This window comes from Perca fluviatilis, chromosome 5 (genome assembly GCF_010015445.1).
Source record: "Perca fluviatilis chromosome 5, GENO_Pfluv_1.0, whole genome shotgun sequence".
NCBI lineage: Eukaryota > Metazoa > Chordata > Actinopteri > Perciformes > Percidae > Perca > Perca fluviatilis.
In genome coordinates this window covers 21295146-21318390 of record NC_053116.1, presented here as the reverse complement: position 1 = coordinate 21318390, position 23245 = coordinate 21295146, and the positions used below count along the sequence as shown (strand labels likewise).

Sequence of the window (23245 nt, the reverse complement as noted above, 5' to 3'; positions counted from 1 at the left end):
GTAACCTTTTTAAATGAGAAAATAATTAAACTAAATGTTTACTAGTAACTGGAAAACTGCCAAAATGTATAGTGCAGACTGGTAGACATAGATGGAATGCAAGAAAATAGACAATTGTCTAAACAATAAACGGTACTGCCCAACCAACAGATATAGTAATTGTGACCCAGATTGATCAGTGAATACTAATAAAACAGGCTCCTTTAAGATTTTTAGAGACCTGATAACTCCATTGAAATAGCTAGTCTGTGATAAAGTTAAGGTGGTGGTAGTGTGGGGAATATTAAGTACGTCTGGGCTTTTCATTAACCTGTCGATCTCTTGGAATAGATTTCCATAGAGTTCTTGAACACTGTAACATACATAATGCTCTACTACGATGCTTTACTACGAGCCCAGAAATGATATTTTTGCTAACTCAGTTTTACAAGCAAAAGACAAATCAACAGACACAATTTACTCCAGAGCTGAAGAAAAAGCAGTGTGTTGCTTACTAGAATGACATTTTAATTTGTTTTACAACATGTGAGGACATACAATATATGTAGTGGAATTATTATAATAAAATGAAACATTTATATATTATGATTGAGAAAGTACAAAAATAAAGATTCTATTGTTGTGGGGAAAAATTCATTCTTATCTCATTAGAATAATGTATTTTTTACACACATAACTGAAATAATTAAAAGAAATAACATGATGTACAAATAGACTATGATACAGTCATTTTGGCATGACCATTTTTTTACATTAACCTGCTCAGATCATTTGTCTCATCAAACTCAATCTCTTTCAAAATATCACATAAGTATAAGCATGTATATCATTATGATAGATTATGATGCAAACACTGGTGAAAAAAGAAGGCAAGGCAGTCCAGTAATTTAATTCTTTTGAAGAAATGAACAGGAAGTGTTAGTGTAAATGTATCAACGTTGTAACATCGAACAAGGCGAAACGTACGGACTCTAAAGTTTTAGGCTTTCAAGGATGAAATGAGTTGGAGTCTAAAAAGATACATCCAAAACTGTACAGTAATCGAGCATACCAATGCACATCTGATGTCTGCTTCTCTTTAATTTCCGTCCTAAGAGGTTCACTTAGATTGTCTTGTTTGTTCAGAGTGCCATTTTTCACATATAAACCTGCTTTGTCCTTTGCGGCCAAAGTGCTACAATGAAATGGACTCTTAGTGCAAGCTGTTTCACTGTCTGTGTTCTGCTGTTCTTTTGTTGTCTCCCAGTCCCCCCAAAGTAGCTGTCTGAATGAGGAGAGGAGTCGCACAGGTCCAAATGCCCAGTGTGCAAGTCTGTGGTCCTCCACCAGAGCATAGCTGGATGCCAGCACTCCATCAACAAACACAGTTCCAGCTTCTGTCAAGGGCGCATAGACTCCCACACTCTCCTCTACTGAAACTGAGATGATTCGCGATGGACGTACTAGACCCTCTGCTGTATGGATGAGAACACAGTCTCCTGTTTTGGCTCTGCTAGCAAACTGAGCCTGATACTCACTGCTGTCGAGTCTGCAATGTGGGGCTAAAAAGACCAAGTGATGTGGGGTAAGGGCCAATCTCTGGCCATCTTCTGTCTCCAGAGACAGAAAGGCAGACCAGCTTTCTTGGTCCTGGTGCAGAAACAAGAGGACTTGACTCAACACGACTTGGCCTGTCCCAGACAGGGCCATGACTCTGTCCCCGGGAACAAGAGATGACAGGCTCTTCTGCCCCCCTCCAGCAACAGTCACCCGGGCCCAGCCTGGGAAACAGCCACCTTTTTCCACTGCAACGGAGTGATCTGCAGGAAGATCAGCAGAAAAGGCCAAGATGACTAAACACAGGCTGTGGTCCTTTTTTGTCTTAAACGTTTAGATACACCATCCAGTAAACTGCATTACCTTCTATGAAAGCTCCCTCCTTAAACTTACCAGCTTTTACTGAGCAGTGGATGTGATATTTGGACTCGTAGTGGACCCAGTCAAAGCCAGCCTCCACAGCCAGCTGGGCTAGAAGACCATACTTCTCTGTTTCTCTATCATCAGTGGTTATATCCACGGCCCGGCCTTCGTAGTGCAGAGAGCCGGGAGGGTGGTGGCCGTCCTCATCCCAGGCCTCTGTCACACGTAAGTGTACCCCTGGCCACTGGTTCATCACTGCGATAGCCAACCTGTTCAAACAGTCCTTACAGCGCTAGGAACAGAACCAGACAGAAGGGAGGTGTTAAGTTTTGAACCGTTTTATCACAAATATATTGGTATCTGCACATATGTTGGTCAATTAGTAACAATAAATTGCTGTACAGATATGCCAAGGATATGTTTGAGGTAATTTAGTGACTCCATTACATAGTTTGTGTACCTGTAAGATTTCCCACCCAGTACACATCTTAGCCACAGTTCTTTTGAACAAAATGTGAGGGTTAAAATCCAGATTTATCACACCAAGAGTATAAAAAATAACTTTCATCAATATTTCATCCATTTCTTTTTTCTAATATCATAACATAATGTACAAAACATTAAGGTTGACATCTACTTAAATAGCAAATATGTATATATACAGTATAATATACTTAGTTCCTGAATAATAAAATATATATGATTTTGTTTGCTCAAAGTTATTGAAAGCAAGATAGAATCAACAATGGATTCAAAAAGATTAACTCGTAATCATTATCAATAACAAATTGGAGTGACTAAAAGCACCCTTTATGCATAGAATATAATGTGTGAATTGTATCAATATTAATGTGTAATTCTGAATGTTTCTTTTTTGGTTTTTTTGTAATCCCTCTTATTATTTTGCCTTTTTAAAATGCATTGTATATGTTGGGGAAGGAGTGTTGGATTGTTTTGTGTTTTATAATGCAAGTTTTCTATTGGATCTTTGGATATAAGAGTACATAAAAGAATGCAAACAAGGATTCTCAGTTTTTTAAGACAGTAATTATATTTTTAGTCACCCTGTTTGCATCATGTGCCATGAACAGTGAGAGGCATGTCTGAACTCCACTCAACTTGTAATCATTTATTAACCGGGGGGATGGCACAGCCTAAGTGTACAAGAAGTATGTACAGTATGTAAGCCTACTATACACCTCAGTGCACAGACTGATTTTAGTATTTCAACACTGTCTCTGGCTCCCAGGTTATGATTATTTGTTGTCTGCTGGCATCATCACACAATTCCTCCTCTGCTCTGCTAAAGGCCATCTCAAACTTGGTCTAACAATCAGAGTACAAGAGCAAAGCTACTGTAGCCAGTTTGGCACATTCCTTGGCCTTTTCAACAGGGTGACAGAATAATCAAGGCCATTCTCTGCCTTTCCCAGATTGTTCCAGGCATGAGTTTTCTCGGTTTCACCCAAGACATTTGATTAGAAATGTGCACAGTGACTCTTAACACCCCCGTGGCAAATGTTACGGACTGTGTCAGCATTGTCACAAAATAGCAGGCTTGAAAAATGACGATGTCAGCAACCGAGGTGATACACTCATTATCATCTCCTGGGCGCAAATTCTCTTGTGACTTGTGTTGTTGCCGGTCTTGTGGCCTATAAATGATTAAATAAAACGTATCTTGCAACTAAATAATAAAAAAAAAAAGTTGTGACAGAAAGAGACGAGGGCAGAAAGTGACGAGGGTGTGAGCGAGAGAGATAGAGGGAGAAAAAGTTGGGTGAGAAGAAAGCAGTGTAGCGGAGGGCTGAGGTTGGGTGTAAAGAGAGAGGGCAGAGGGGAAGAATGTATGGGCATAGACTTGGGAATGTGACAGCAAGAGTGAGAAAGCGAGAGGGACAAAAAACAAACTGGGCACATTTTTCTCGCAATGCCATTGAAGAGAGGCGTCTCATTGTCAGAACTACAATAGTTGCTTTTCCAACGGTGCCATTACTTCAGCAGGCGGGAATTTTGTATAGGCGACCCCTCAGAGTCTCCAAATGACGCACAAAGAGCATCTTTCACATCTGGGCAAAAGAGGGGCACATGCAACACACACACACACACACACACACACACACACACACACACACACACACACACAAACACAAACACTCAAACTGGGCATCAGCAGGGCACACATATACGATTTTCATCACTACAATCACTCAGGGAGGGGAAGGAACACAGATTCATATCCTAAACAATCACAGAAAGCCGCAGCATCCAGAGCAGGGCGACATCCGAGTGTCAAGAAACCCTGTGGTCATATTCAGCAGTGTGGCGTTCAAATTGTTTGGTCAAAAAGCTGCACTGATCTTAAATTCTCTAGGCCACGATTGTCTTTTCGAGGCATGTGATTTGAATTTGGATACCTTTCCCCACTAAACATTAAGGAATGTAAGTGCCACTGAGAACCTGTCATAGAAATAGTTTGATTTCCAATAACAAAGACTTTGGTTAAAGATTAAAAGGAAGTGTTCCTGAAGGGGAAGGCCTCTCTTAAGGGGTAGTGTTGAATTACATCCTGATCTTCTTATCTCAAGGAAAGGGAGTGTAAGTTTGGTTAAAACTTACACACTGTGTGTTGAACATTTGATTGTGTTTTAGGAGCCTGGCAAGGGCAGGTATGGCAAAAAATGAATTATTTGATTTGAAGGTGCCTGGGTGGCAAGGTATGAACTATAAACTGCTGCCTTTCTCTTTGTGTGTATGAACTGTCACTGTCAGCAGGTATCACTGGGGTTAGTGGAAACAAGTGATCCAGTGTATCATCCCACTCAACAACATCCTTAAAAATCGAAGATGATTGATTAACACCACACCAGTCTCACCTTGGTCATGAAGCGATCTGCGTTGGTGTTCTCCTCATCCTTGAAGACAATGTCTGAGTTGTAGTTGCACACAAGTTCATTGAACTGCTCAGAGTTGCGTGTGATCTTGCCCTCTGCTCTCCCGCTGGCACCAAGGTTGTTTTCTGAGAAGTTGGGGAAAAACTGCTTGTAGTGCATGGCTGTGAGCTTCCTGGGCCTGGAGCGGATGCCGTGCCCAGGGCCCGGTCCACATCCCTGGACCAGCCATATGCACGTCCACACAGCAAGCAGGCCGAGCTGTGCCAGGCGGGCCCACCAGGACTGCTTCATTGAGGAGGGTTGGGGCTCCCGGGAGTCAGTGGCTCACAGTACCTATAGTGATACCCCAGTTCCAGGTGTATGATAGCATGTGAATGAGGGTCAAATCGTGGTCCATTCCAAATCATGTGGTGTTAGAGCTGAGGATGATATGACAAAAACAATTGTTGGGACATGTAGGAACTTCTTTTTACTGTATTCACTCTTGATTTAAAAAGAGGTCCATAATACCAAGTCAGTTTGTAGGCCTACTGTTTTGATGATTATTCTGACCAAAAGTTATAGCCAAATAAATGATCTGATTGGCTGAAATCTAAAGTGTCTGAACTTTGGCAGTTATTAAAAATAGAAAGACACACTAGATCTTTAAGATTTCTGTCCAAATATATCGCCAACTATCAGCTGCTTCTAAGCCACTTGTGAGCTGAAAGTCATCTTCACACGTCCTTCGCAGGTACCTGTCTCGACGCAGGTGTTTTTCGTGTGTTTCTAGTCACTTACCGCTTCTCTCTCTCTCTCTCTCTCTCTCTCTCTCTCTCTCGCTCTCGCTCTCTCTCCATGCAGTTCCTTTGACGAGACACAAACTGACGCACACCAAAAGCCCCACGGCTCCCTGCAATTCCTATGGACGCTCCCGTGGCGCTCTCATCCTCTTTGTCCATCCAGAAATGTCTCTCCTGAGATTTTTTTTTCTTCTTCTCTCCTCCGTCCACCGTCTTCTGTCGCGTTTCAGAGCTCCTGGCCACCTTGCACCAGCCATTGGGTCTTATTAGCGTCCGGACAAGATTGCCCTCCCTTCCTCTGCGCGCTCCCACAGCGACAGCACACGCCTCCAATTCAACCTTACAAAGGACATATGATTAGCCTCTTTTGTTAACACAATGACCCCCCACCCACCCACCCCATTAAATATTTAAAGTTTGTTAAAGATATTTTTGGAAACTTTTTTCACATCAAACTGCAAAGTTAATTATACACAACACATCAGCATACATTCTCTAAATCACATTATAATTCAGAGCAGTGTATTTACAGTTAAAAAAAAAAAAAAAATATATATATATATATATATATATATATATATAAATAAAAGCATGTCAGTTCAATAACTTTGAACCAACATGCCCCTTTGTTTCTGTCAGCTCATCCCACCCATCAAGAGTGGATGAGTAAACTGTGACGACCCTGTGCTCATGTTATTAATAGAAACAGTTGAAGGTGAGGGTCTATGAGGGAACACAAAGTGTCCAGCCTTGACACCCCTGACTGAGAGTTACAGTGCTGCCTTCCTTTCTTTGGGGAGTCTGCCTGACCCCCCTGAACCCTTTGCACCCAAGACCCCTCCACTGGAAACACCCGCTGGCCACATCAACATATTATTTTTATCCATCTCAGAACAATAGCTGGGAGAGTCATAAAAACGTGTCAGATAATTCCAAAGAGGGAGCAGAAGAGAAAGGAATCGTTGTGTCTCAGGGGTCTGACATCTGTAATCACATACGGAAGCTTAAATTAATGGCGGATTAAAAGGTCAAAGTGTGTCACCGTCCTATCTGCAGCTTCCTGGAACACTTGAGGAGACGATGCATCATGGTCAGTTTCTTCACAGTGTCTTTGTTTCAAAAAATCGTTAGCCCACTCACAACAGAGCTGCTGTGAACTTTCTGAATGTTTATACAGTATTCATAGTTTTGTGTCAGTGCATCTTGGTTTGCTGTGATTGCATGCTAAAGATGCTTCAAGATAAAATCACTACTAAGACACTCTTTCATCCAATGAACAGAGACATTCTTATCAATGCACCTGTGAATTTCCCATACTCTGTCTGATCTAAAACAGCACTTTAAAATTGCTTTGCGTAGTGATGAGGCATAGGTCACTGAGCTCCACAGTGACCATGGAAAGGCATCCTTGTGAGGGAAGGTTCCAGAAGACCCCAGGATGTTGTAGGGAGGGGTGGCAAGGCGAAGCTGCATCTTCCTGTCCTTATGATAAACATGGAAGAAGGCTCAAGTCTGGCCCAAGCAACACAGATGAAGAGTTATCAGACTTCATGACAAATGCAGGGAATGACTTAATCAACAACAAAAAAAGAAGCAACAAACACTTTCATATCTACAATTACCCACACCGATCTTTCTCTTCAAAGCTGTACAATAGAAGAGATTTCCATCTGACATGAAAGGGAAAGGAAGGAAGCAAACATGTGCGGGTTGGAGATGGAAATAAGTTATTCTTATTAGCTTTTATTTTGGTGCCCCCATCCTCCTGCCTCCGCCTGCCTCCTTCTCTTAGCATTTCACTCCCCCATTTCAGGATGGGAGTACATTGCCGGGTGAATGGTTGCGTTTCCTGCAAAACCACAGCACAGAAAATGAGATCTTTCCTGCCTGGGTTAGCCTACCCTGTTTTGTTCTTTCCAAATGGACTCTTGGCTTGCACCTGGGCTCGTGGTCAAGCAGATACCTGCAAGCCAATTATTTTCTTCTTCTGTGGAATTGTCAGTGGCTCACAGGAGCACTCATTTTGGCAAATAAGGGACATCAAATGTAGCAGAGGATAGAAATAGGATTGCAAAGCTCCTTTTTAGGGATCCAGTCATTTTAAAATAGGATAGGTTTGGAAACAATCCCAGCTTTGACATCTCAAGTGTTTGTCTTGCCACTTGGAGCTGAATAGACACTCTGCAAGATTCACTTCCTCAGATGGAGGCCATTAGAAAGGTTGAGTGGGAAAAGGAAAGTCAAGGAACTGACACCTAACCACCTCCCTCCCCTCTCCCAAACACACACACACACACACACACACACACACACACACACACACACACACACACGTCCTTTCTCTCTGCCCACCACTACACCGCCCATTCCACTGTCTCTCACCATGTTATCAGTGCAGGAAGAGACAGGGTGGTGCATTCTGAGGTGGCTGCACACACCGGATGATTCTTGGCTTATGTAATGTAACTTTGTGTTGGAAGTTACTTGCCATGCTTCACTTTTAAGAACACCTATCACTGCATGTGCCATGTAATGACTTCAGGCGTGTACCACACACAGTGATGTAAACGGTGTACACCAAGTCCAGGTTTAAGTTGCTTTGCTCAGCCTTGATTTAGCCTTTGAAAAAGAGCAACAGCGAGCTGAGGTTGAGGCGATGCTGCACTGAAGTGGACAATAGACTGAGAAGGGTGGAACTTCCTGGCCCCAGACAAGCAGGTCAAAGGTCAGGTATGATGCTATACCTTGTTTTGTGAATCTGACCCCCAAAAATATAATTTACATTTTGTTTACATTGTCTACTGTATGCTTAGAGAGTTTTCTATTGAATTCAATATTGTGATACTACAGGGTTCTCCCTTTAAAAAATCCATGTCACACCATTTACTCAAAGTTACCCAATGAAACAAAGGCCTGCGGCGATCAACGGTGTGAAGCAAGTGTGCCATGAGTGTGCACAAAGGACGGTGGGCAGCTATGGCAAATGGACAGTGTGACCCATTATCAGTTGATTAGCGGGCAAGTCTCGCCTTTTCCTGTGAGTGGTTCTGTATTTGCGAGCATACAAATGAGGGAATAACAGCCCCTAATGCACTTTGGCTCAAACTTCAAACGGCTGACTGTCAGGAAACCTAATCTGTGTCTTTTTCCCCCCTTCATTCTTATGTTTTGACAATAAAGATAGCCTATCTCATCACATTACAAGCTGCCCGTCTCACGCCTTGTCCCCGATATGCCCGACAGCCAGTCCAATAGAGTGTGTTGCCCAATAGGACTGCTGGGACACTTTGATTGCACTGCTATCGACCATATTTTGCTGCAGGGAGAGGTACTAAATTGTTTCCCTGACAAAATCCAAGGTTAAGAGATATGTACGGTGGCTACATGCTCTGTGTGTGTGTGTGTGTGTGTACAATCTACATTAATAGAAAAATAATCAAATCCAGTTTTCTATAGTTGTTCTCTAATAAGCCAAAAAAATGGTAAACTATTTTCTCAAAGTGTAAAAGCGTGGTGTCTAGACAGATAGCCACAGTTGTGGCAAATATATATATATATATATATATATATATATATATATATATATTTACACACATATATATATATATATATACACATACACACATATATATATATATATACACATACACATATATATATATACATATACATATATACATATATACACATACACATATATACATATATACACATATATATACACACACATACATATACATATATATACATATATATATACACACACACACAATATATATATATACATATATATATATACACATATATATACACATACATACACACATATATTATACATACACATATATATATATATTATATATACACATATATATATAAACTCACTAAGACACATAACAACATAAGGAATGACAGAACACAGGAAAGTAGGAAGAAACAAAAGGTATATAATGGAGGAGACAACAGAAAATAAAGTGACAATGAGGTGAATGGAAAAAGACTCAGAACAATTGACCCACATAAAACACAAATAGCCCACACATATAAACGAATTCCCCAAGGAAAGAAGAAAATTGGACAGAATGTGAGACAGTGGTAAATATAAACACAGCACAGAAAACAAAAAAAAATAAAATAAGAAATCAAACAAAAATCAAGAGGGAGAAATTAATCAGAGACAGGGTTTTCTTGACCTGACTTCAGAAAAATTAGATAAGGAAATGAACAATAGGCAAGGAAAAGGGATGGAAGAAGAGAAGTAGTGGGGACGGAAGGGGAGTGGACGCGGTGTGGATGGTAGAAAGGGCCGTAGTGGGGAAAGCGCTGGGTATGGCATGGACACTGCTGACAGACAGGCCAAAATATGGCTCTCTTCTACTGCTGATTAAAGTATGGTGGGACAGAGGACAGACCCCACACACAACAAACACAGCAATAGATTAAGTCACAATGTAGTCATATTTGAAAAAGGTAACAAAAGTAATATAAAAGAGACAGTAAGTCATTATAAAGGAAAAATGAAAATGAAGAACAGAGAAAAAGATAAAATTAAACATATATTTGAACATAAAGAAATAAAAATAATGAAAATGAAATATAATAAATGGTATAATGCAACAGAGAGACACAGAGGTTGGGGAAAGAGACACTGTCCCCTGCTGGTCAAACCAACAGCTAATAAATCTGCTGATACAGCAGCAAAGGCAAACCGTGACACAGTGTCACCAACACATTAAAGATGATGAGATACAGCTGATAAACAAAATATAAAAACTGACACCATTAATGATTGCATAGATTGATGGTCATGTTCGCTTTTTTGAAAATATTCCAAAACTATTCTAAGCTTATGCATTCAGAAGTTTTGGAAATTACTTTTGGTAAAGTTAAATAGTGTGCCTGTACTTATAAAATATTGCACTTCCCCACATAAATTCTTAATAATTCACAGTTTGATTGGTCAAAGGCAGAAGTTTCTCCTAGTGAGTGTCACTTCATTCAAAAGTCTGGCATTGAACAAAGTATAAAGCTTTCTTTTTAGTGTATTTTTGTAGGAATGAGTTATTCTCAGACTCCGTAAACTCCGTAAACTCATCATTACCTCACTCGCATATTCCCTGTGTAACCTGTAGATCCATAGAGAAGGTACTCTGTCATATTTGCTCCAAAAAACAACTTCCTCTCATCAACTAACATAACACTGGTGCAGACTGGACCACCAACACATGGAAGTAAGATTCCCAATCTTAAAATAGTGGTACAACCAAAGAGGGGAAAGCGTGGGTAAGCCACAGAGAAAGAGAGAGAGCACTTGATCGACCCGGAGCAGAAAGAGGAAATTACATCACAGTTACAATATAATATTTCAAAATGACTCCGCTGACTTTCACATCACTTACTACTTGTCTTTGCAGTCAAATAACTGCACAAAATTGGACCCTGATATATTGGTCATTAAACACAGCTTCAAGCAAAGTTCCCCCTGGACACTGTGCAGACAGACTCGTCACCTTCTCCGGTCACTTCCCATCGGGCAACCTGACCCATGTACCAATGGGCAAAGGCCTTTAATCCAAGATGGACATTTGAAGGGGATCAGTTTTTAAAAAGGTTAGGAAAGGCAGCGATGAGGAAAAGTCACTGGATTTTAGACAGTCCACTGGCCAGGAGGAGTCTGAAGGGGACAGTGGAGCGTGACACAGTTAAAGGCAGTCTGTGGAGACCTGCAAAAAAAGAAGAAAAAAAAAGGACCATAACATTATGCACAATCACAAGGTGGAACGCTAAACTTGCAAAGCTAAGGAAAATAGTGATTTAGGTGAAATGAAAGTCTATTAATCACAGAACAAAAGTAAATTGGGAGGCAATGGGAAAGTGCAGGAGAGCCGCCATGGTGCAGAGATGCTATCTGTACTGTGAGAAAGGGGACTGTGCGTGCGTGTGCGTGTGTGTGTGTGTGTGTGGCGTGTCAATGCTCAGAGTGCTTGTTTGTGTTGGGTGGAGGGTGTGTGTGCTGCGAGGGGTCTAGGGCGGTGTGCCTGAAGGTCCCCAAGTGGACCTGACTCTTGTCCCTTTACACTTTCCTGAAAGAATTGTATTCTTTCTATCTGAGGAAGAGAGACCAGCCCATAGGGAAATAAGGGGCCCAAAGTTGTGGAAACTCATGACACGGCTACCCGAGTGCAATGAATTTCCCAACACAATCTCAAAGACTTTAAAATATATGCATACAAAGTACTTTCACTTTGCTTCGTTAAATTAAAAAAATTAAAGTAGACTGACCAAAGGCACGGATAAGCTCTCTCTGTACTGCCCAGGTGACCGTCTTGATCAGGGAGGCAGAGGTGAGACCAGCAAACAGCATGTTGTACAGGAATACAATGTAGAAGTTCCCAAGCCAGTTATACCGACCAAAGTCTCCCAGTAGATCGAAGCGGGTGATCCCTAACACAATGGAACCAAAGCGAAAAACAATGTTTTACTTGTGAATGAACTGCTCAAGCCAGGCCTCACCTGCAGCTACAGTATTCATGGCTTACAGATGCCCTCTTGTGGGGCATTACTAAAACTACAAGTAAAATGTTTCAGCAACTCTTGTCATTACATACTCTCGATGCTGTGTCCCAATTCCATACTACATAATAGATGTACACATTATGTGCCATTTACCACTTCACAAATTTCAAACAGAAAGAACAGACTGAACAGACAGATTTAATACTTGTTTTGGAGTTTTCCATGATCTTCTTTGAACTGTCTCACAATTTATTTTAACGGTTTGCAGCTGTAAGTAGCTTACTACTTTCATTTGTTTATTGCATTGTGGGACAATAGTGTACAACTCTCAAAGATCAAGCAATTTTTGGTATGCATTCTGCATTTTTAGTATACTTAATGTTTCACTGTGAACAAACAAACTAATATTTAGTATGTAGTATGGAAATGGGACCTGGCTGTAGTCTTTGATAAATAATTGTCCTACTTGGTGAATGTCCTTACCAATTGTGCGTGAAAAGACTGGCAGTGCTGAGCTCAGGATAAGCAATGAAACACAGTTAGCAATTATCTGAAAAAAAAAAACAGAAATGTAGATGTCAACACAGAACATCAGTAGTTCCTGGTTATATCTTACTGTGAGATAAGATACATGCAAAGGTTAGCTGTCAGATACCTGTGTGAGGTTGGTGTCCTGTGCATGAGGCAGGAGGCCAGTGAAGAGAGGAGAACTATAGAAGCCCACCACTGAGGACACCATCAGATAGCTGAAATTAATTTTAAGGACAACACTGGAAAGAAGACATATCACAGAGATAGTAAATAATATCCTAAAAGTAAATTATCATTGATTTGTTTTTAATGTATGGATGTAACAGCACAAGTCAACATAACACACTGGTCAAATACCAAAGGTAGTCTGTAAGTGGCTGAGTCAGAGCCAAACGGACATGACGTGAAGTTAAGTCACAGGTGAATGGGATAAAAGGATACAGGATGAGGACTACTTGAACTGCAGCACCCAGTGAGCCAAACATGGAGAAGGAGGCCATCCCCAGATGAGGGTCCTAAAACAACAAAAATAACAATTATCAGTGTACACAGATGACTGGCTTTGAGCACACCAAGCATCAAATGTTCACGAGTTCTTTCTGGCTAAATCCTCACCTCCATTCCTCTGGGCATAGCAGTCTCATCCAGGAGCAACTCCAACACATTGAAACAGACCATCAGTACACACATCACCTGAAGAGAGATGAACAGTAATTATACTACAATTAAAACAACTATCTGGGTTTATAAATGAGAGTTCAAACAGCCTGTAGAATATATTAATAAATGAGTCCGTACCGTCAGTGCGAGGAGCACAAGCATGGCCAGTGGATAGCCCAAATTTCGCTGCCATGGGGACGCTTTCCTACGCATTTCTGTGAGGAAAGCAAGAAGAATAAAAAGAGAAAAGGAACAAAAATAAATGAGTGTTCAGCAATAAATTACTATACAATGTAAACACTGTGAGAAGCCCAGCAGAGAGCAGCCGGTTCAGTCAATCTCACCTAGGGCAATGCGCTTGCTCCGGACTGTTTGGTACTCTTTTTTCATCCCCTCCATGTTCAGCTTGACCCAGCATGACGTTGTACTGCCACCTTCAATCAGACAACAACATGATAGAGTCAGTCAGCTTTAAATTTAATCTTCAGAAAATACCGGGAGAGGGTTCATAGTGAGACACTTACAGTTCAGTTTCCTGGAGAGTGAGTCTTCCTCAAATGTGGTGCAGCTCAGAATATCTTCGACATCTTCCAACAGCTGAGGGAGATAAGAGACATCAATCAATTTGGAAACTACAGTTCACAGCCACAAGACGAATGTTAATGTAAATACTAATCTATGCAAAGTGGGAAGTTTAGTCACTAGCTCTGTGACTCACCCGCGGTTTGACCATTAGGCTGCCAGTTACACTGAACATTCGAGACAACCCAAAGGGAGTGCACACTGAGGAGGGAAACACACAGATGGTAATACACAAGTGCCATATGTAGGATTGTATTTTAGCTGCTCAAGAAATGGTGATTGAAATATTCGTACACAAAAGCAGCAACACTCCAAACAGAGAGATGCCCGAATACAGGTATGGAAGGTAATACTCCCATAGGTCTGAAATTCAGAGAAGGAGAGTATGAAAAACTACATTAAAACCAATGGTTACAGAGAGATCTTTAGGTATAATGCATGTGACTCACCATAGAGGCTCTTCCTGGCTATGTTGTCGTGGAGGAGGGCTGATGCCACCCACACAATGCCCAGCACAAGCAGAGCCAGCAGCAACAGCAGCACAACTGCTTCATACACTCGTGCCATAACCCCCTATATAAACAAAACAGATAATCTGTGATGTGCTGTCAATTTATAGTCAAGTTCTTTATTAAATGGTTCTGGAGTCTCAAGGTGCCATTTGTGAGGAAATGCCAAAACTGGTACCTTTCTGGACCCCGCAAATCCCTCAGACTCCGTGAAGAAGTAGGCAAAGGGCATGAGGAAGACCAGGGACAAATTGGAGAAAAGGAAAACTAGGTTCCACAATCCTGACAAGGGAGAAAAAGAGATGTTCCAATGTTAGTTTTCAGTGCAAACATTCATTATGGATAAAACGGCAGTGAAGCATCTCAGCAGTACCACTGTGAGGTATAGTCCGACCAAGCAGTGGAAAATCTGAGCTTATCATCAAAATATTTCTTACATAAAACGGCACTACAGGCCTGGTTTACTTTGGGGCTTCAAAACTAATTAATTTACATCTTAGTTGATCAATTGAAACAATACATTAGATTAGGGTTTGAGTGCTCAACTGAGTTAAACCGCAGCAGTTGGGAAACAGTAGGAATGTGCACTGCAATGCACTGCACACAGCTAGGTCAAGCCACTCTGTCCATGATAATGATCTGTTTGGACACAGGCCTGTAGTGTATCGATTTGGAGGTTAATACCAGTGATCCAGTTTCAGACAATAATGCCTACAGCTGTTTCACAGGTTTTAATGATTATCAACTGTTTGGTGTTGTCGACTAACAAAAACAATAGGATGTACCGTGGATAAGAGATCCATTGAGCCACTGCATGTAGTAGCTCTGGGGGAAGGTGAGCAGCACCTCGTTGGACAGAATAGAGATGGGGAGAAGGAGCACGGCACACACTGCAACAGACAGGGTGAACGTACACAGCCACAGCCTGGGAGAAGGATAAAGACAAGCTATCAGTGAGGTCACTGTGTGTTTGTGTTGAGCCTTAGTCTAACAGCACAGCCTATGTGAAAGGCTAGGGCGGCGAAGGGAAGTCATTGCCAGCGTGTAGGGACGCGTGTAGGGACAAAGGGCGGAGTGACACTGAAGTGCCCACTACACACTGACTAAGGTATCTGCTCAATCATTCACACGGACACTAATCAAAGGGAGTGAGACCATATCACTGTAGATCAGTTAATCATTAGAGGTTTTCACTTACGCAATTTTGTTGACGGTGGCATCTTCAATATCATCTGAAAAAGAGTAGAGAAATAAGTCGGATTTACTGCATTACAAAAGGTGATTCAGACCATTTGTTTTTACATGTATGTTTTAACAACGGTAAGTTGCAACAGACATAGGCAACGTGTTTGCTGTAACTGAGGAAGGCTTAAACGCAGGTTATTCTGAGTGCAACCAGTGTTTGAATAGTAATAGATATAGAAAGTCTGTGTTGGTAGAAGTTGTCTGGGGTCACACACACACACACACACACACACACACACACACACACACACACACACACACACACACACACACACACACACACACACACACACACACACACACACACACACACACACACACACACACACACACACACACACACACACACGTTCTGTTCAAGCGAGACAAACACTCTAGTAAAAACGGATGTATATAAGTAGGAAACTGCAAAGAGCAAAGTATTTAGAGCATAAAAAAAAAGACATCTGTAATGTTACAAAATGCCCGAAACACTCTGTAAAACCCCAAAAAGGTTAAGTTCATGCAACATGATAGATAGATAGATAGATAAAGTTACTGTGTGAATTGCTATACATTGCTAAGTAATGTGCACCACAGTACACAATACTGTAATTTCTTCTTCTGCAAATGTTAGCACAGCTTTCTAATGATGAGGTAAAGCCTGAGGAGCAAAAACCAGTTCTTGACTCCTTATAGTCAAAAACAACTCTGGAGAGAGGTATTGCACAATCGGCATTTAGCTACAGGGCACAACTGTTTTGCTTGTTGTTGATGCACAGGCAACATTTACAACAGTGGGTTAACACATAGCAGGTCATGCCCTCCAGAAAAAAAAGCTGGCCATCTCCCAGGTTTCAACCCAGCCCAGCCACAGCGGAGAAGAGAGACCTGGCTAGTTGGACATCCTTCATTTGCTTCCAATAGTGGCAAGTAATTTAATTTATTTTGTGACTGAAAGCCCAGTCAGTCACCCCACAGAACTTTAAACATCTTCTTAGCTAACATACTTAGATCAAAGTACATGACGTATGTTTGCACTTATGCAAATGCTTGACAGCTACAGAGTTGTTACTTGTCAATACTGTGGTGACCAAAAAATCTATATTTTTCAACTGTCAAAAATAAGAGCCAGTAACAGAGTATTGACAGATTAAGCCAGTTTCATTATGTTGTTGGTTGTATAATATACACTTGTTGAAGAAAAAAAAAAAAAAAAAAAAAGATCTCCTTTGAGATTTTTTGTCTCATTAGAGGGGCCTTAAGCTACAACTCAAAAGCACAACTCTGTTTTTCTTGTAGCAACATTCTTCACTGCCCATCCACCACTTCTGATCCACAGGGAGACCCACTGAAGAGGAGGTTACATGTTACAAAACACACCTTCTGCACCTCTGGACTGCTCCAGCCAGGGTCCAGAGCCTTGGGTTAAAATTTGCAATCCTGGCAGTGTGTCAACTTAAGCTATATTTACATGTAGGCAAACACAGAAAACCGCTATTATTCAAATAAAAAAAAAAAAATCTATGCATACTAAAATAGTTTTTCATTAAATTATTTAAAAGTATGATGCCATTAAAACCATTGTGTGTAAAAATAATTAGTAAGGTTTGTGAAATAGGCGATATTAATTGTATTGCTTGACCAAGATTTCACCTAGCTTTAATATGAATCTTCTAGTTAGGCTAAAATGAAACCCTATTGCCTCATGCATCCATCTACCCCCAACACCTGTGCTTGTTTGAACAGTTTGGCCTCCATACTCCAAAAAATTCCAAAACACCAATGTAATGAGTATACTTGTCACCACCATCAATTCCCCTCCAGGCAATTCTCCATAAGCCTTTGAAGGAAATCTTTCTCATGGAAGTGACTGTCTGTGCGCCTGTAAAAGTCCAGGAACTCACCTGTGACAAACTCAGCAGTCTTCTTGAAATGGGTAAGTATGAGGTAGGACACCATGTAAAGGCATGTAAACAGGAGTACACAGATCTGCAGAAGAGACCGAAAGGAAAAAATGAGATAGTGTTATTCCTTGGACTTGTTTACACAACTAATCACATAAAGGAAGTGCAGCCTTGTAAACAAACTCATGTTCTGTCCAATACTACCGATAAGCAACACATTTATATAGGTTGGCTCACATCTCTGACTTAGTATATTCTGATAAGTCAGAAAAGTGGGGGTGGATAGATATGCAGCCTAGATACCAAAAACATCCGGAATAGAAAAAGCATAGGGCCTCTCCCTATGCTTTTTCTATTCTAGCTGCAACAGATTTGTTCTTCATAGAATAATCTGTTTTGTGCAAATAAATAGCAGGAAATAAACAAAAGAGGAAAGGTATTGCTACAAATGCAAACAGCCATTCATTCACCATTCTGCCAAGGTCAAGAGAGACAGATGGAGTCTGAAGATTACCACTTTATTCCAACAAAGAGTGAAATGGGTGACAGTGACAAACTAGGAGGGATTAAGGGCAGTAAAAGAAAGAAGGGTAATACTAGTGACAGATAGACCCCATACTGCTTGTAAAGATCATTGTCTGACATTACACTAAATCTACCAACAAATGTAGGCTAAACCTATATTCACTGTCTGGCAAAGCTTCTTAACATTTTACCCTCAAGACTGAAGTTAATCGCTTGTATGACCACCAAACCAACATGAGAGAACAGACAACACAGTTGACGGTCGGCAAACCCCTAACACACACACACACACACACACACACACACACACACACACACACACACACACACACACACACACACACACACACACACACACACACACAAACACACACACACACACACACACACACACACACACACACACACACACACACACACACACACACACACACACACACACACACACCTGGTGTTTCAAGAATTAGTATACAATTGAAAACTGAGTGATAGAAGGTGCATTCAGTCCTTTCTGCCAAATAAGTTAACTATGAATGGAAATGTTCCTGGACAAGGCAGAAATCCAAACTAACCATATGAGTGTTTAAGTCTGACAGCTTCTGTCCCACACAAGTGCCTCTCTAAGTAAAATAATCCCCTTACTTTTAACATTTTTAACTAAATACTAAAGACTAAAATGTCTATAGCCAGTGCTCATTTCACACCAGAAAACAAAGTTATTTCATGGGCAAATTTACCATTTTATCTATTACCCCTACTGGACAAAATAAAGCCTTGTCAAAATCAAAAATGGTTTACTCTTTAGTATACCTCACTATCAGATAGTCTGGCTCAGCTCTACGTTATCAGCCATGTTAGTGAGTTAGTATGCTGGTTGTGTAGGAGAAACATTCACTCAGTGTGTAAATTACACTTTATAACAATCAACATCTTCTTCAAAAGCAAAATAATCAATTGGCCTATTAGTGTAACATGCAACCTATAACATGCTAGAATACTATGTTAGCATTTGTTATCAAAGTACAGCTGAAGATCCATTCAACAGTGGAGATGTAGTGCACCAAGAGTTGGACTGACAGATGAATGAAATGATGTTGCCAGGTCATAAAACATTTCCTCATGGGCGCTCCGAGGGAGCCCAGTAAGAGTTGCAGGATGTGGAAGTTTGTCCCTGAGGTTAACAACAGCAGCAAACAAAGAGAGAGGCTCTCTGACAAATGAAAGAAATAGAACAACATACTTGCACTTGTAAAAGCAGTTTCTTAATTGGATGCAAACGTAAGCATGAGTTCCTTTGAAAAACAAAGCCAAGAAATTCAATATTTTAAAGCATCCGGTTTCCATTAAAGTAATATTACAATAGTTTAGACCAATGCATGTATTGCGATCAATAAAAAGTCCCAAAACAGTTAAAAAGGGCCACATCAAAACTATTAATGGTGAGACTAGGTACATTTACATCAGTGTTTCTATTATTCTAAATTCATAACAAAAAGGGTCATTTAATATGGATCACTAGGACATATGGGGTTAGGGTACGGGCATACACCCCTCCTCCTGTACGGCTCCAGAAAGTGCAAGATGTTGACCCACTTTAGAATGTGATAAAACATATGTACACTTGTATAGAAAACTATTTTATTTTAAATTTACATAACATGTAATCTGTTGATGAATACAGTGTTTTACTGTGTAAGTGGGAATGATCAAAAGACACATACTAGCTGCATCACACAAACAAGAATGGACGGTACATAACAACTAATCAGCTCAGTCTGCAAAATTGTACAATTATGCAGTCCAATTTGCTATGGTTAGGGCCTAATCCAACAGAAGGAAAAGCAGGGAACAAAGGATGGGTTTTGGGTAAGAAATAGGTCCACATACAGTATGCGGGGACACATTGGTGATCGGCAATGCTGAAACAATGAAGCTCAAATGTTTTCAAACATGTTTCCTAACGTTGTAGTTCCTGTATTCATTTAAACTTTACATTTTAAAAGTAACGGGAGGTTGGCAGTGGCACAACATGCCTTGCAAATTGTATTCTATTCTATTATTTTAGGGGCACCAAGCCTCATGTCCAGCTAAACACGTTCAGGCAAAGCATGACTGCCTTTTTGTGTTTCTTTTCTTTTTTTTTTTTTTTTAAATAGGTAAGAGGATAGATTAGGCAAGACCTATTCCAGAAATAACTTAAAATGTTGCATGGGTAAAGCCATCCTAATCCAAAAGAAGGTAGGCAGCTGCAGTATGTAAGCTTTTAAGAGAGTAAGAGTTTTGATCATTTTGCTGGAATGTGTCATGCAATATTTGATAGCTTAGAGATAAAACATTTCAGAGAAGCAACAACTGAAATTCCATCTAGATAATTGTGTCCTTAAGAATAGAAAACGAATGACAACAGTGACATTGACAACGTTCCCACTGACAAAGACATTATACAGCATCTCCTTAAATACTGAACTAAAACAAAGTAAGAAGCAGATTCGATCCAACGCTCCCATTAAAATGACAATGATATCTAAGAACTCCCACAGAAAGTGATCCTAAGAAAAACACATTTGTAGTGGACTATTGCATGCTCTAATCAGTCTTAACCACGTCTGTTATAGATAACATGGTATTCGAACAACTTATCTCAGGGTGACTTGATATCTTAATGCATGCTGATGCTAGGTGCTCCGTGTGAGCACCTAGCTTGTAGTCATGTCCATTATGACCTTTTGTCCTGTTGATCTTTGATCATTCTCGATCCCTCGAAGCTCAGGGTGCGGGTTACGGGTGTTTAGTCCTGGCTCTAACGTTTACACCATCTCACGTAGACAATTTATTAAACCCACACCTCTTACACTTGGCAGATGCTCTGATCTAAAATGATTTACAATGTTACATTAGCTCAAGAGAGACAAGAGACATTTGGCCTGAATTAAATTTTCCTAGTACTTAGCTGTGGGGCCACATTTGGCCAATATATAAAATTTGAGCTGTGCGTTTACTTGATATTGTTTTGCCCATAGAAAAAGGCACAGTCAATATTATCTTTTCATAATTTGGAAAGGATTATTGTTGACTTACAGGAATCTGGCATCAACTGGTGCTACTGTGAGGCTTCTGAATAAAAGCTGTATAAAGTCAACACTTCAAATAAACACTGCCTTTTTTCCTGCCAGTCAAACACAAGATTTTACCATTCGTCTGTGCTCCAACATTACACAGAGTACTATGATTATGAAAATGAGCCTGTCTGTATCCTGAGCACTGAGAGATCACTGTAGGCCTGCGCTCTTCTGGCCTTTGCAATGTATGTCCTGTGACTCTGCAGTAGGATCCCCCAAAGTAGTTATATAGGCCTCTGTCTCAGATTATAAGAATTCATTTAATACACACACTATTTTAATATCCAAATGGTTTATAAATGCATTTGATGAAAAGACCAGCCTGATCAGTTTCTCGATGCTCAGACATAGAGTGTTTGCAGCTTGTCGATTTAGATCAGTAATCACCAATATCTTCTTTGAAAACATGCTTGGTTTAATGAGATACTTATTATTATACAAATTAACAGTAATTTTTAATACACCGATCGGTAATATTTTAATACACCAATACATGTTTATGGGTATCTAGGAACCTTTCCATGACTGTATAAGATGCTAAATTTATATATACACTGTATATATAAAGCATTTTCTACTTTTTGATGTGTACTGCTCAAATTAGTTTCATTTAAATGAGACACTCCTCTATCTCCCCCTCTTTTACATTTGGTTTTTCATGTCCTGTATTGAAAAAGCTCAGGTTAAAAAAGACACAGCTTATGCTCGGCCTCAAGCCAATTAATAACCAGAGATATAGGGGCAGCAGATCTGCCTGACAAGGAGCACTGAGAAGAGATGGTGAGCTGGAGACTTGAGTCCAGCCAGTGGCTTAAGAAGGGGGTGTCGACTAATTGTATTATGTCAAAGGGACAATAACAAAACAAGGGTGCAAGTTAATTCTACACAATTAAAAATATGACTGCTACTTGACATGGGATTGTCTAGAGGATGAAATCAGCTCTGCCTGTGATACCTAACGTTGGCGGACTGATCTAGTCACTACAACTTGAAAGACGGAGAAAAGTGTTAGTGTTGTGGAGCAAATTCAGTTTCAAAAACACCTTAAATTGCCTCAGACTTTTTGGCTTTGGATGTTTTTACAATTGAATATTGACTCATCCTCTTTTGCAGTACTTGTACAATTTGAGTGTAGTGCTTTTTGTTATCAATGTAGGCTACTATGGACAAATTGATGAGTCAGTCCACTGATTCTAATATGCAGCAGAAAATATGTTGCTTGACACGGTTCCTTATGCAACACTGTATCAGCAACATTTCCGATCTCAGGAAATGAGCAGTCTATGAAATCAAAAATGGTTAGGGTTAAAGCTCAGTATCCGTATGCATTGCTGTAACAGAACTGATCTTGCTGGCAAGTCTGAAGTTCAACAGGGTGTTGGTGTTGCACAAAATAGAAAAAAAAGCACAGTAAAAAGCACAGTAAAAAAAGTAAAATACGTCATTAACAGTATAGTCAAAATGAAAAATGTGAAGTAAGGTGATCCAAACCATGGCAAACAGATAATTGAAGTTTTGAGGTGGAAGTCCCGGTTCGCTAGAAACTCAAAGGAAGAGCCCCAGATGCTGAGTAAGCTCCTTAATGTTCTTGTGCCACAGCACGACCAGCTGCATCCGTGCAATAATTGGTCTGGAGCGCAGCCAACTGCCAGAACACTCAAACATTAAATTACCTAAAAGCCAAGTTATACTTATTTACATATAACGTTAACTGTTGGTCATAGCTGAAATATAAGACTGTTGGCAACTTAATGGGAGAGTTGAGCAACCGCTCTGCGAAACAGACATTTAATTAAACGACGTGGCTTTCTTGACCTCATTTAGATGTGTATTGTCAGAGGCGACCCCTCATTATGCATATTAACCGACCGACGGTTAAATTAGTACAGCGTTACTTACTATGGTCTCCCGGACACGGTTGTGGAAAAGTTGCTCTCTAACCGACACGTCGTCCGTTTCCATTCTCCGAAACCATAACAGTATCCTCAGGCTTAAAAGCGATGGTTAAAAAGTTAAAACACGGGGCATCTTGTAAGTAATGCAGTGGATGTGTGGCTGTCTAGCCCGTCTGCATTTAATCAACTGAGCTAGCCTGCT

General features: G+C 40.5%; 2 protein-coding genes across 3 annotated transcripts; both read right to left on the bottom strand.

Moving 5' to 3' along the window:
• Positions 1-468: 468 nt before the first annotated feature.
• Positions 469-5839, bottom strand: dhh (desert hedgehog signaling molecule). Of its 2 annotated transcripts, none has more exons than XM_039801053.1 (4): positions 5304-5839; positions 4776-5212; positions 1930-2191; positions 469-1799 (listed from the first exon to the last, which is right to left on the bottom strand). In XM_039801053.1, the coding sequence occupies exons 2-4, from the start codon at positions 5082-5084 to the stop codon at positions 988-990; spliced, it is 1383 nt and encodes a 460-aa protein (XP_039656987.1). In that variant the 5' UTR covers positions 5085-5212; positions 5304-5839; the 3' UTR covers positions 469-987. The 2 variants fall into 2 exon arrangements, with proteins under 2 accessions (XP_039656987.1, XP_039656986.1); XM_039801052.1 differs by having other exon boundaries at positions 5574-5839.
• Positions 5840-10222: 4383 nt separating this feature from the next.
• lmbr1l (limb development membrane protein 1-like) lies at positions 10223-23244 on the bottom strand. The gene is made up of 17 exons (XM_039801051.1): positions 23048-23244; positions 17505-17589; positions 15572-15605; positions 15159-15298; positions 14552-14655; positions 14314-14437; positions 14159-14227; positions 14001-14065; positions 13807-13879; positions 13627-13716; positions 13421-13497; positions 13238-13315; positions 13064-13137; positions 12747-12837; positions 12575-12641; positions 11858-12019; positions 10223-11298 (listed from the first exon to the last, which is right to left on the bottom strand). The coding sequence occupies exons 1-17, from the start codon at positions 23108-23110 to the stop codon at positions 11213-11215; spliced, it is 1482 nt and encodes a 493-aa protein (XP_039656985.1). The 5' UTR covers positions 23111-23244; the 3' UTR covers positions 10223-11212.
• Position 23245: the final 1 nt, after the last annotated feature.

Coding starts and splice junctions, on each gene's coding strand:
- lmbr1l (XM_039801051.1), bottom strand. CDS start 23,110: ATGGAAACGGACGACGTGTCGGTTAGAGAGCAACTTTTCCACAACCGT. Junction 13,138..13,237: donor CTATGCCCAGAGGAATGGAG/GTGAGGATTTAG, acceptor TTGTTGTTTTAG/GACCCTCATCTGGGGATGGC. Junction 12,838..13,063: donor GTTCAAGTAGTCCTCATCCT/GTATCCTTTTAT, acceptor AATTAATTTCAG/CTATCTGATGGTGTCCTCAG.
- dhh (XM_039801053.1), bottom strand. CDS start 5,084: ATGAAGCAGTCCTGGTGGGCCCGCCTGGCACAGCTCGGCCTGCTTGCT. Junction 2,192..4,775: donor CAGATCGCTTCATGACCAAG/GTGAGACTGGTG, acceptor TTCTGTTCCTAG/CGCTGTAAGGACTGTTTGAA. Junction 1,800..1,929: donor CCACTGCTCAGTAAAAGCTG/GTAAGTTTAAGG, acceptor ATCTTCCTGCAG/ATCACTCCGTTGCAGTGGAA.